The sequence below is a fragment of the Oncorhynchus keta genome, chromosome 32 (assembly GCF_023373465.1).
Source record: "Oncorhynchus keta strain PuntledgeMale-10-30-2019 chromosome 32, Oket_V2, whole genome shotgun sequence".
NCBI lineage: Eukaryota > Metazoa > Chordata > Actinopteri > Salmoniformes > Salmonidae > Oncorhynchus > Oncorhynchus keta.
In genome coordinates, this window is record NC_068452.1 from 9,536,791 (window position 1) to 9,551,196 (window position 14,406).

General features: G+C 42.1%; 1 protein-coding gene across 1 annotated transcript in view; it reads left to right on the forward strand.

Annotated features, from left to right (window-relative positions):
* LOC118365024 (nidogen-1-like) overlaps nt 1-14,406 on the forward strand; it is a 76,664-nt gene that overhangs the window by 10,874 nt on the left and 51,384 nt on the right. Inside the window, exons 2-4 of the mRNA XM_035746919.2 lie at nt 10,971-11,273; nt 11,699-11,931; nt 12,227-12,798. Of these exons, the coding sequence (XP_035602812.2) occupies nt 10,971-11,273; nt 11,699-11,931; nt 12,227-12,798 (1,108 nt within the window). The remainder of the gene's footprint in view (nt 1-10,970; nt 11,274-11,698; nt 11,932-12,226; nt 12,799-14,406) is intronic.

A 14,406-nucleotide genomic window follows, 5' to 3' on the forward strand; every position in this document is an offset into this window, starting at 1 on the left:
ATGGTCATGTACAGGTGGTGTGCAATATTGGTGTGCAAAAGAGCAGAAAAGTAAATAAATAAAAACAGTATGGGGATGAGGTAGGTAAAAATGGGTGGGCTATTTACCGATAGACTATGTACAGCTGCAGCGATCGGTTAGCTGCTCAGATAGCAGATGTTTGAAGTTGGTGAGGGAGATAAAAGTCTCCAACTCCAGCGATTTTTGCAATTCGTTCCAGTCACAGGCAACAGAGAACTGGAACGAAAGGCGGCCAAATGAGGTGTTGGCTTTAGGGATGATCAGTGAGATACACCTGCTGGAGCGCGTGCTACGGATGGGTGTTGCCATCGTGACCAGTGAACAGAGACAAAAGGACCAGCTGACATCCTGTCAGTGATTCTCTCGTTAACACAGGTGTGAGTGTTGACGAGGACAAGGCTGGAGATCACTCTGTCATGATGATTGAGTTTGAATAACAGACTGAGCTTCAAAAGGAGAGTGGTGCTTGGAATCATTGTTCTTCCTCTGTCATCCATGGTTACCTGCAAGGAAACACGTGCCATCATCATTGCTTTGCACAAAAAGGACTTCACAAGCAAGGATATTGTTGCCAGTAAGATTGCACCTAAATCAACCATTTATCGGATCATCAAGAACTTCAAGGAGAGCGGTTCAATTGTTGTGAAGAAGGCTCCAGGGCGCCCAGGAAAGTCCAGCAAGTGCCAGAACCGTCTCCTAAAGTTGATTCAGCTACGGGATCGGGGCACCACCGGTACAGATCTTGCTCAGGAATGGCAGCAGGCAGGTGTGAGTGCATCTGCACTCACAGTGAGGCGAAGACTTTTGGAGAATGGCCTGGTGTCAAGAAGGGCAGCAAAGAAGCCACTTCTCCAGGAAAAACATCAGGGACAGACTGATATTCTTCAAAAGATACAGGGATTGGACTGCTGAGAACTGGGGTAAAGTAATTTTCTCTGATGAAACCCCTTTCCTATTGTTTGGGGCATCCGGAAAAGAGCTTTTCCGGAGAAGACATGATGAGCGCTACCATCAGTCCTGTGTCATGCCAACAGTAAAGTATCCTGAGACCATTCATGTGTGGGGTTGCTTCTCAGCCAAGGGAGTGGGCTCACTCACAATTTTGCCTAAGAACATAGCCATGGTATGAATGGTACCAACACATCCTCCGAGAGCAACTTCTCCCAACAATCCAGGAACAGTTTGGTGACAAACAATGCCTTTTCCAGCATGATGGAGCACCTTGCCATAAGGCAAAAGTGATAACGAACAAAACATCAATATTTTGGGTCCATGGCAAGGAAACTCCCCAGACCTTAATCCCATTGAGAACTTGTGGTCAATTTTCAAGAGGCAGGTGGACAAACAAAACCCCACAAATTCTGACAAACTCCAAGCATTGATTATGCAAGACTGGGCTGCCATCAGTCGGGATGTGGCCCAGAAGTTAATTGACAGCATGCCAGGGCGGATTGCAGAGGTCTTGAAAAAGAAGGGTCAACGCTGTAAATATTGACTCCTTGCATCAACTTCATATAATTGTCAATAAAAGCCTTTGACACTTATGAAATGCTAGTAATTATACTTCAGTATTCCATAGTAACATCTGACAAAACTATCTAAAGACACTGAGGCAGCAGACTTTATGAACATTTATATTTGTGTCATTCTCAAAACTTTTGGCCACAACTGTACACAATCCATGTCTCGATTGTCTCAAGGCTGAACCTGTCTCCTCCCCTTCATCTACACTGATTTAAGTGGATTTACAGTTGTAGTCGAAAGTTTACATACACTTAGGTTGGAGACATTAAAACTCGTTTATCAACCACTCCACTAATTACTTGTTAAATTCAATGTCGACATAATCTGAAAGGCCGCTTGGAAGAAGCCACTGCTCCAAAACCGCCATTAAAAAGCCAGACTCCTGTTAGCAACGGCACCACGGGGACAAATATCGTACTTTTTGTAGAAATGTCCTCTGGTCTGATGAAACAAAAATAGAACTGTTTGGCCATCATGACCATCATTATGTTTGAAGGAAAAAGGCGGAGGCTTGCACGCTGAAGAACACCATCCCAACCGTGAAGCACAGGGGTGGCAGCATCATGTCTTTGCTGCAGGAGGGACTGGTGCATTTCACAAAATAGATGGCATCATGAGGAATACAAATTGTGGATATATTGAAGCAACATCTCAAGACATCAGTCAGGAAGTTAAAGCTTGGTCGCAAATGGGTCTTCCAAATGGACAATGACTACAGGCATGCTTCCAAAGTTGGACAACAAAGTCAAGGTATTGGAGTGGCCATCACAAAGCCCTGACCTCAATCCTATAGAACATTTGTGGGCAGAACTGAAAAAGCATGTGCGAGCAAGGAGGCCTACAAACCTGACTCAATTACATCAGCTCTGTCAGGAGGAATGGGCCAAAATTCACCCAATTTATTGTGGGAAGCTTGTGGAAGTCTACCAAAAATGTTTGACCCACATTAAACAATTTCAAGGCAATGCTACCAAATACTAATTGAGTGTATGTAAACTTCTGACCCACTGGGAATGTGATGAAAGACATAAAAGCTTAAATAAATAATTCTCTCTACTATTATTCTGACATTTCACATTCTTAAAATAAAGTGGTGATCCTAACTGACCTAAGACATGGAATTTTTACTAGTATTAAATGTTAGGAATTGTAAAAAAGAATTTAAATCTATTTTGCTCAGGTGTAGGTAAACTTCCGACCTCAACTTTTAACAAGTGACATCAATAAGGGATCATAGCTTTCACCTGGATTCACCTGCAAATGTCTATGTCATGGAAAGAGGTGTTCTTCATGTTTGGTACACTCAGTGTATGTTAAAATTTCTTTGGGATAGTGGGCAGCATTTTCACTTTTGGATGAATAGAGTTCCCAGAGTGAACTGCCTCCTACTCAGTCCCAGATGCTAATATATGCATATTTGTATTTGTTTTGGATAGAAAACACTCTGAAGTGTCTAAAACCGTTTGAATGATGTCTGTGAGTATAACAGAACTCATATCGCAGGCAAAAACCTGAGAAAAAAATCCAAACAGGAAGTGGGAAATCTGAGGTTTGCAGTTTTTTAACTCATCCCTATCGAATACACAGTGGGATATGTGTTATTTTGCACTTCCTAAGGCTTCCACTAGATGTCAACCGTCTTTAGAACATTGTTTCAGGCTGTTCCTGTGAAGGGGGGCCGGATGAGAGCTGTTTGACTAAGGGGTCTGCCAGCAGCCTCTTTCTCAGTCATGCGCATTTGTCATGAGAGGTACCTCTTGTTTGATTGCTTTTCTACAGAAAATGGAATTCTCCGGTTGGAACATTATTGAACATTTATAATAAAAACATCCTAAAGATTGATTCTATACTTAGTTTGACAAGTTTATGCGACCTGTAATATAACTTTTTGAACTTTTCGTCCGACTGGACCAGAACGCGCTTTTGGATTTGTTTACAAAATAAGCTATTTGGACATAAATGGACATAAATGATGGACAAAACAAGCATTTTTTGTGGAACTGTGATTCCTGGGAGTGCATTCTGATGAAGATCATCAAACGTAAGTGAATATTTATAATGCTATTTATGAATAATGTTGACTACCCAACATGGTGGATATTTCTCTGGCTGGTTTGGGCTCTGAGCGCCGTTCTCAGATTATGCTTTTTCCGTAAAGTTAAAAAAAAATCTCACACAGCGGTTGCATTTGAATTTTCATCAACATTTATATAGAGTATTTCTGTGAATTCATGTGGCTCTCTGCACAATCACTGCATGTTTTAGAACTACTGAACGTAACGTTCAAATGTAAAATGATTTAAAAAATAGAAATATCAAACAAAACATACATGTATTGTGTAACAAAGTCCTATGAGTGTCATCTGATGAAGATCATCAAAGGTTAGTGATTCATTTTATCTCTATTTGTGCTTTTTGTGACTCCTCTCTTTGGCTGGAAAATGGCTGGGTTTTTCTGTGAGTTGGTGGTAACCTAACATAATCGTTTGTGGAGCTTTCGCTGTAAAGTGTTTTTGAAATCATACACTGTGGCTGGATTAACGAGAATGTTATCTTTAAAATGGTGCTTAATATTTATTTGAGAAATTTGATTTATGAGATTTATGTTGATTTGTACTTGGCGTCCTGCAATTTCATTGGCTGTTGGCGGAACCCAGTCCTAAACAGGTTAAAGTGTACCTTATTTAAATGAACAATACCATTATTAGACTAACACGTCTGGAAAGTTGGACAGGAGGCAAGACTGCTTGGTTCGTCTTCTCACTTTCTCTCTCTTTATCTAAAAAGCAAGTGCTTGGTTCGTCTTCTCACTTCCCCCCCTCTCTCTCTCTGTCTCTCTCTGCTTTTCTTTCCCCTCAACTGATAATTATGATCCCAGGCGTCTGTATGATGTAACCAATATGCTGTTCCTACCTCTCATGAAAGCGTTCTCAAAGATAACTTTACAGCATTCGTAGCATAACTTTACAGCCTTAAACTTCACAGTTCTCTCTTGGGTCCGCTTTTCCAGACCCAGAGTAAACCTATATTCCTGGACTAAAAAGCATTTTTTTTAAAGCCCACCTATCCAGATTAAGACTGTCAGATTCTCCGTTGAGCAGGCATTCAAAATCCAGGAGTGGCTTAATTTTGGTTTGTGGAAAGGGTCTCCTAAAATGATATTGGTAATGCCTACGTGCTGCTTTGGCTTTAGAAGGGCTTCCTCTCTTATCAACCCCTGGAGGACTTTAGGACAAATTCTGATATCCCCTGACTTGTCACAATGCAGCCAAGTGACTCCTGCACTACAAGTATGTAGTATTTTTCTTCAAGTCAAATACCTGCTGTGAGGGCGGCTATTCACCCAGATGCTTTTGTCATTCGTGTGTTCCTTTGGATGAGTTGTCGTTTAGAGAAAGGGGCCAAGGGCTGAGTGTGAGAGCCTGAACCAGATGTAGTACTGTAGTCTAGATTCTCCTTTGGTCCAAAGCAAAGTTTATTGCCAGCTAATAATATTAATATATGGTATTTAGCAGACACTTTTATTCAACAGTAGTTGTTATCCGCCCGTTTTCTCCAGATGAAAACAAAAACGAATTCGCAAGTAATTCCAGCTAGAACTGCGATCAAGTATTCAAAATCTGTCAAGAACTATGTGTTGTTTGCTTGCACCTGCCATGTGCACTTTGGAGACATCAATTGGTTCCATTGTGTCAGTCAAGCTCAGTCAAGCACAGATAAATGATTTGGAAGAATTTTAAAGGACAGCTAAACTATTTGAAAGATTTCAAATTCTATTTGCCTTTAGGCAAATAGAATTGTAAATACATGAGACTTGTCAGATGTGAATTGAGGCGTATTGCTTTGTTGGCTGGTATAAAGTATAGACCATATATTGTGTTCCCTACAGGTTATGGGAATTGTGCTCATGTTTTATTATCTTTGACAAGTGGAGGCTTTCTCCTTCAGGAAACCTACTGGAGAAATACTAAATGAGCACAATTCCCATAACCTGTAGGTAAGACTGGGTTCTGAACGGATAGTTCGGAGCTTCTGCTCTTTCCAATAACCTGTAGGGAACACAATATATGGTATATACTTTATAATTTGGTTGTGTTACAAGGTGGAATTAATACAATCTACACAAAATAGTATGTAATGTCAAAGTAGAAAAGGAAAAAGGGAAAAAAAAGGAAAAATATATTTCTGGGTAATTCATTGCACACCTGGATTGTGCAATATTTTCTGCACATTTTTTTTTGTAATTCTTCAAGCACTGTCAAGTTGGTTGTTGATCATTGCTAGACAGACATTTTCAAGTCTTGCCATAGATTTTCAAACTGATTTAAGTCAAAACGGTAACTAGGCCTCTCAGGAAAATTCAATGTCTTTTTTTAAGCAACTCCAGTGTAGATGTGGCCTTGTGTTTTAGGTTATTGTCCTGCTGAAAGGAGAATTTGTTTCGTGAAGTCTGTTGGAAAGCAGACTGAACCAGGTTTTCCTCTAGGATTTTGCCTTTGCTTAGCTCTATTCTGTTTATTTTTTTTATCCCAAAACAAATCCCTAGTCCTTGCAGATGACAAGTGTACCCGTAACATGATACAGCCACCACCATTCTTGAAAATATGACGAGTGGTACACAGTGATGTGTTGTATTGGATTTGCCCCAAACATAACACTTCTTATTCAGGATATAAAGATGCAAAAGATCTTATTGGAAACAGGATGCACATTTTGGAATATTTTTTGTGTACAGGCTTCCTTCTTTTCACTCTGTCATTTAGGTTAGTGTTGTGGAACAACTACAGTACAATGATGTTGATCCATTCTCAGTTTTCTCCTATCACAGCCATTGAACTCTAACTGTTTTAAAGTCAACATTGGCCTTGTGGTGAAATCCCTGAGCAGTTTCCTTTGTCTCCGGCAACTGAGTTAAGAAAAACGCCTGTATCTTTGTTATGTATTGAAACACCAGCCAAAGTGTAATTAATAACTTCACCATGCTTAAAGGGATATTCAGTGTTTCCTTTTTTTTACCCATCTACCAACAGGTGCCCTTCTTTGCAAGGCACTGGAAAACCTCCTTGGTCTTTGTGGTTGAATCTGTGTTTGAAATTCACTGCTCGACTGAGGGACCATACAGATAATTGTATGTGAGGGGTACAGAGATAAGGTAGTCTTTCAAAAATCATGTTAAACAGTATTATTTTACACAGTGAGTCCATGCAACTTATTATTGTAACGGTTTTCTTCTGTGGACGAAGGATCGGACCAAAGCGCAGCGTGGTTAGAGTTCAACATGTTTAATAAAGACCATAAACGTGAACACTACAAAATTCCAAAACAACAAATGTGAAAACCAAAACAGTCCTATCTGGTGCATAGACACAAAGACAGAAGACAGGAAACAACCACCCACCAAAACCCAACACAAAACAGGCTACCTAAATATGGTTCCCAATCAGAGACAATGACTAACACCTGCCTCTGATTGAGAACCATATCAGGCCAAACATAGAAATGGAAAAACTAGAAACACAACATAGAATGCCCACTCAGCTCACGTCCTGACCAACACTAAAACAAAGAAAACACAAAAGAACTATGGTCAGAACGTGACAATTGTGTGACATGTTAAGCTCATTTTTACTCCTGAACTTATTTAGGTTTGCTATATCAAAGGGGTTGAATACTTATTGACACAAGATATTTCAGGTATAATTTTTTATTAATTTGTAAAAATCGATTAAAACATAATTCCACTTTGACATTATGGAGTATTGTGTGTAGGCCAGTAACACAACATCTATTTTAAATAGAGGTTGTAACACAACTGTAAAAAGTCAAGGGTTGTGAATATTTTCTGAAGACACTGTACAACAGTAATTTCCGCAAATACTACATTATAGTACAGTCTGCAAAAACACGACATTAATTACTATAGTATATAAAAAAATATATACTATAGTTAACTGTAAATATTATAGTATACGACAATAAATACTACAGTATTTACTGTTTTTGCAGTTCAAATCAATAGTAAGAAGGTGTTCCTAATGTTTGGTATACTCAGTGTATCACAATACAATATAGGTCAATGACTCATATCCATATTTCACAGTATAGGAGGAAATTCCCAAGCACTGACCTTAGACCAGTTTTTCTTCTCTGTTCTTTATTATGATTTGACTACACTACAGTGCGTTCAGAACGTATATAGACCCCTTGAATTTTCCACATTACAACCTTATTCTAAATCTTTTTTTTTCCCTCATCAATTTATAAACAATTCCTCATAATGACAAAACAAAAACAGTTTTTTTTTGTTGCCAATGTATAAAGAAACAACTGAAATATCACATTTACTTAAGTATTCAGACTCTTTACTCAGTACTTTGTTGAAGCACCTTTGGCAGCGATTACAGCCTCGAGTCTTCTTGGGTATGTTGCTACAAGCTTGGCACACCTGTATTTGGGGAGTTTCTCCCATTCCTCTCTGCAGATCCGCTCAAGCTCTGTCAGGTTGGATGGGGAGCATTGCTGCACAGCTATTTTCAGGTCTCTCCAGAGATGTTTGATCGGGTTCAAGTCCGGGCTTCGGCTGGGCCCCTCAAGCACATTCAGAGACTTGTCCCGAAGCCACTCCTGCATTGTCTTGGCTGTGTGCTTAGGGTTGTTGTCCTGTTGGAAGGTGAACCTTCACCGCAGTCTGAGATCCTGAGCGCTCTGGAGCAGGTTTTCATCAAGGATCTCTCTGTACTTTTCTCTGTTCATCTTTCCCTCGATCTTAACTAGTTGCTCAGTCCTTGCCGCTGAAAAACATCCCCACAACATGATGCTGGTTTACTCCAGACATGACGCTTGGCATTCAGGCCAAAGAGTTCAATATTGGTTTCATCAGACCAGAGAATCTTGTTTCTCGTGGTCTGGGAGTCCTTTAGGTGCCTTTTGGCAAACTCCAAGTGGACTGTCATGTGTATTTTACTGAGGAGTGACTTCCATCTGGCCACTCTACCATAAAGGCCTGATTGCTGGAGTGCTGCAGAGATCGTTATCCTTCTGGAAGTTTCTCCCGTCTCCACAGAGGAACTCTGGAGCTCTGTTAAGAGTGACCATCGGGTTCTTGGTCACCTCCCTGACCAAGGCCCTTCTTTCCTGATGGCTCAGTTTGGCCAGGCGGCCAGTTCTTGGTAGTTCCAAACTTCTTCAATTTAAGAATGATGGAGGCCACTGTGTTCTTGGGGACTTTCAATGCTGCAAACATTTTTTCCCCAGATCTGTGCCTCGACACAACCCTGTCACAGAGCTCTACGGACAATTCCTTCAACCTCATGGCTTGTGTTTTTTTTGTTGCTCTGATGTATTGTCAACTGTGGGACCTTATATAGACAGGTGTGTGCCTTTCCACATCACGTCCAATTAATTTAATTTACCACAGGTGGACTCCAAGTTGTAGAAACATCTCAAGGTTAATCAATAAAAACAGGATGCACCTGAGCTGAATTTCGAGTCTCGTAGCAAAAGGTCTGAATCCTTTTGTAAATAAGGTATTTCTGTTTTACGTTTTTTATATGTTTGCAAACATTTTCAAAAAATCTGTTTTCGCTTCATCAATAACGGGCATTGTTTGTAGATTGAGGTAATGTTTTCATTCAATCAATTTTAGAATAAGGCTGTAATGTATCAAAATGTGGGGAAAAAGTATGTGGACAACCCTTCAAATTGGAGGATTTGGCTATTTCAGCCACACCCGTTGCTGACAGGTGTATAAAATCGAGCACAGAGCCATGCAATCTCCAGAGACAAACATTGGCAGTACATTGTCCTTACTGAAGAGCTCAGTGACTTTCAACGTGGCACAAGTCAGTTTGTAAAAATTCCGCCAGAGCTGCCCCGGTCAACTGTAAGTGCTGTTATTGTGAAGTGGAAATTAAGTGATAGGCCACTCAAGCTCACAGAGCGGGACTGTCGAGTGATGAAGCACGTAGAGCGTAAAAATCGATTGTCTTCGGTCGCAACACTCACTACCAAGTTCCAAACTGCCTCTGGAAGCAACGTCAGCACAATCACTGTTAGTTGGACACTTCATGAAATGGGTTTCCATGGCCAAGCAGCCAGACACAAACCTTAGATCACCATACACAATGCCAAGCCTTGGCTGGAGTGGTGTAAATCCCGCCGCCATTGGGAGTCTGGACCAGTGGAAATGCATTCTCTGGAGTAATGAATAATGCTTCCCCATCTGGCAGTCCAAAGCAAGAATCTGAGTTTCATGGATGCCAGGAGAACGCTACCTGCCCGATGGCACCAAAATGTAAAGTTTGGTGGAGGAGGAATAATGGTCTGGGGCTGTTTTTCATGGATCGGGCTAGGCCCCTTAGTTCCAGTGAAGGCATACGTTTAGAATGTTACAGCATACAATGACATTCTAAACGATTCTGTGCTTCCAACTTTGTGGTAACACTTTCCTGTTTCAGCATGACAATGCCCTGTGCACAAAGCAAGGTCCATACAGAAATGGTTTGTTGAGATCGGTGTGGAAGAACTTGACTAGCCTGCAACGAGACCTGACCTCAACAGCATCGAACACCTTTGGGATGAATTGGAATGCCGACTGTGAGCCAGGCCTAATCGCCCAATATCAGTACCCAACCTCACTAATGCTCTTGTGACTGACTGGAAACTGCAGCAATGTTCCAACATCTAGTAGAAAGCCTTCCCCTAAGAGTGGATTCTGTTATATCAGCAAAGGGGGGACCAACTCCATATTAATGCCTATGATTTTGGAATGAGATGTTCAACAATCAGGTGTCCACATACTTTTGGTCATGTAGTGTATAAATAAAGCAGTCAGGCCTTGTCCAGGTTGAACTGTTCCTAGATCAGTAGGGGAACCATATCATATTGAGAAGGTCTGCTCTAGAATATACTGATCTTAGATCAGTAGGGGGAACCTCAGACATCTTTCACAATAGGGGGAGAGAGATACCCCATGTTCCCCGGGGGGCCTTAACTATAATGTGAAGGAGGGGTCATGGCATGTTAAGATTTACAACTATTTTCACGAGGACCCTGACTGTGCAGTAAATCTGGATATTTACTTAACCGAGTTTGCGGCAGGATAGGGTTCTCTTAAAATTCCTAAGATTTCATCATCATGATAAAGTAATCATGATAAAATTAACTTTCTGAACCCCACAGCCGGTCATTCCCAGCAGTTTTGGGGTAAAAAGTGACAGGATCTCCAATTGTATCATGGACATTGACAATTGTGACCTCAACCACATTGTGGTTCAAAAATATCATTATCCAAAAACCTATTTGAACTCTAGGCTATATTTAACTTTGGCGTTATGAGAAAATGTTGAAGTTGCAGAAAATTCTGCAGAGAAATTTGCATCCATGTCTTTGCTGATAATAACACATTTGTGATCATCCAATCCCAGATCAACACCAATGGCTTTCTGTCAGTAGAAGAACCTCAGGTGGAGTCTGAGTACCTGGGAAAGATGCCTGCCAGCTTCAGAATGATAGCGGTTTTCCTCGGAGATCTGGACAACAGCGACGGAGTGGGGAAGGTGTACTACCGACAGGACAGCAGGCCCTCCGTGCTTCTCCGGACCACTGACCACATCAACCAGGCATTCCCTCAGGACGATGAGATCAAGCCCACCCACGCCTTAATCATCACATGGGAGAACGTGGCGGCCCACGGCGTGCCTGGTCGAGGAGATGGGCTGGACAGAAAGGTAAGGACGACCCTCATCGTTTGGCCTAGATAGGGTCATATTAATTTTCTGTCTTTTAAAATATGTCATTGGATATAGTGAACAGTTGATGAAACTTGTTTTAATGCCACATTGATATGGACAGCACTTGAAATTATAATTTGAGACCATATTTTCTATCCACCTAATATGAAGTTGCCTAAAACCCATACATTGTACAATGTAGTTACAGGTATGGAGGTACATTATAATTAGAGTGATGTTACTCATGGTTACATAATCTTTCCAACTGTGTTACCTGTTTTCAATTTTTGTGGTGGACTACATCTATTTTTTTTGTTACATATTTAGTTCCCTCTACCAAGCCAAACTCAAAGGTAGTGCACTAAAGAAGTAATAGGGTGCTAGGACTCAGTTTCCCTCTATCTTTTCTTTTTACCATGTAGAGAAACACGTTCCAGCTGGTGGTGGCGTCCATGGCGTCCGCCTCCTACGCCATCTTGTTCTACCCCAGGGAGGGGCTGCAGTACAGCTCCACGCCTGTGGCGGGCCAGAGCGAGCCAGTCCACACCGGCTTCATCAAGGGCCAGGTCAAGGGCTGGTTCAACTGGAGCAGCAGCCCGGGGCCCTACTACCGCATTTCCACCGACAACGAGACGTCCGTCAGACAGCTCTCCGAGTAAGTTGATTGGTTGGTCGGTGGGCTGGTTGGTGGGTTCGTTGGGGTGGTTGATTGGTTGGTTGATTGGTTGGATTTCTATAGTGTGCTTCCAGATGCTCCAAGAACTTTACATAGGCTTAGTAAGTGTTGTTCATAGAAAACTTGGTTAGGTTTCTGTCATTATGTTTTGACCTGGTATTTGCATAGTCACATTTCATTATGGTAATTATGTAATGATTACAATAATCTGACATATGCATAAAGCTTCTTCATAGAGGTAGGTCTCATAATGATCCATTCGGTCTTCCGCTAGGGAGACAAACTCAGGCAGGCGTGGTGTGTGGGTGTATGAGATCGGCACCTCCCCGATCTTCTACTCCATTACCCCAGGCCAGGTCACCAACCTGTCCCCAGAGGAGGGCATGGCAGGTGGGCAGATGGAGTCCGTGCCAGAGTTTCCACCCAGAAACACTGGAGAACAACAGGAGATTGAATTCCCTCCCTATGAGCACGAGGAGGAAGAGGAGACACCTGAACAAGAGCTGCCCCCAACTGTCCACCCGGTCCAGTACCAGCCCAGATACCCTGTTGTCCCTGAGCCGCCCCAGCCCAGCTACTCTGAGCCGCCCCAACCCAGCTACTCTGAGCCGACCCAGCCCAGCTACCCTGAGCCGACCCAGCCCAGCTACCTTGAGCCGACCGAGCCCAGATACACTGAGCCGGACCAGCCCAGATACACTGAGCCGGACCAGCCCACATACCCTGAGCCGGTCCAGCCCAGTTACCTTGAGCCTGTCCAGCCGGCCCAGCCGCAGCCACCGCGCTACGAGCCTCAAACCCCACAGGTGGTGGTCGTGGATGAAGATGATGACCTTGATGTTGACGGTAAGCCATGAAAGAAACAACAATTGAATCTGTGTCTGAAAATTGTGACTGGGAATAGAATATTAGTCAAGATTGCCATGACAGAAACATTGGTTTAGAATAGTTTATTAGGATCCCCATTAGCTACTGCACTCTTCCTGGGGTCCACATAAAACATACAAATACATGACAAATTACCGAACAGTTATAGACAAGAACAACAGCACTCCTTTTACTGAGGAGTGGCTTCCGTCTGGCCACTCTACCATAAAGGCCTGATTGGTGGAGTGCTGCAGAGATGGTTGTCATTCTGGAATGTTCTCCCATCTCCACAGAGGAACGCTGGAGCTCTGTCAGAGTGACCATCGGGTTCTTGGTCACCTCCCTTACCAAGGCCCTTCTCGCCCAATTGCTCAGTTTGGCCGGGCGGCCAGCTCTAGGAAGAGTCTTGGTTCCAAACTTCTTCCATTTAAGAATGATGGAGGCCACTGTGTTCTTGGGGACCTTCAATGCTGCAGAATTGTTTTGTACCCTTCCCCAGATATGTGCCTCGACCCAATACTGTCTTGGAGCTCTACGGACATTTCCGTCGACCTCATGGCTTGGTTTTTGCTGGGTCGGCTCAGGGTAGCTGGGCTGTGTGTTTTTCCAAATCATATCCCATCAATTGAATTTACCACAGGTGGACTCCAGTCAAGTTTTAGAAACCTCTCAAGGAGGATCAACATAAACAGGATGCACCTGAGCTCAATTTCGAGTCTCATAGCAAAGGGTCTGAATATTTGTGTAAATAAGGTATTTCCGTTTGAAGTGTATGTAAATAGATGATACAATTAGTTTGGCATTTTCAACACACACGTTTCTTAAAAAGACAAGAAGAGAAGAAGCCAATTTCTCATCAACCAAATCAAATCAAACTTTATTTGTCACATGCGCCAAATACATCAAGTGTAGACCTTACCGTGAAATGCTTACTTGCAAGCCCTTAACCAAACAGTGCAGTTCAAGAAGAGTTAAGAAAATATTTACCAAATAAACTAAAGTAAAAAATAATTAAAAGTAACACAATAACATAACAATAATGATGCTATGTACGGGGTGTAGCGGTACCGAGTCAGTGTGCGGGGGTACAGGTTAGAGGTAATTTGTAGGTAGGGGTGAAGTGACTCTGCATAGATAATGAACAGCGAGTAGCAGCAGTGTACAAAATAAATGGGGGGGGGGAGTCAATGTAGTAGTCCAGTGGCCATTGGATTAATTGTTTAGCAGTCTTGTTTGGCTTGGGGGTAGAAGGAGCCTTTTGGTCCTAGACTTGGCACTTCGGTACCGATTGCCGTGCGGTAGCAGATAAAACAGTCTATGAGTTGGGTAACTGGAATCTCTGACAATTTTATGTGCTTTCCTCTGACACCATCTATTTTATGCACTAACTTCCAAAAGTTTGGGGTCACTTAGAAATGTCTTGGTTTTTGAAAGAGAAGCTACATTTTTGTCCATTAAAATAACATCAATTGATCAGAAATACAGTGTAGACATTGATAATGTTGTAAATGACTATTGTAGCTGGAAACGACAGATTTTTTTATAGAATATCTACATAGATGTACATTGGCCCATTATCATCAACCA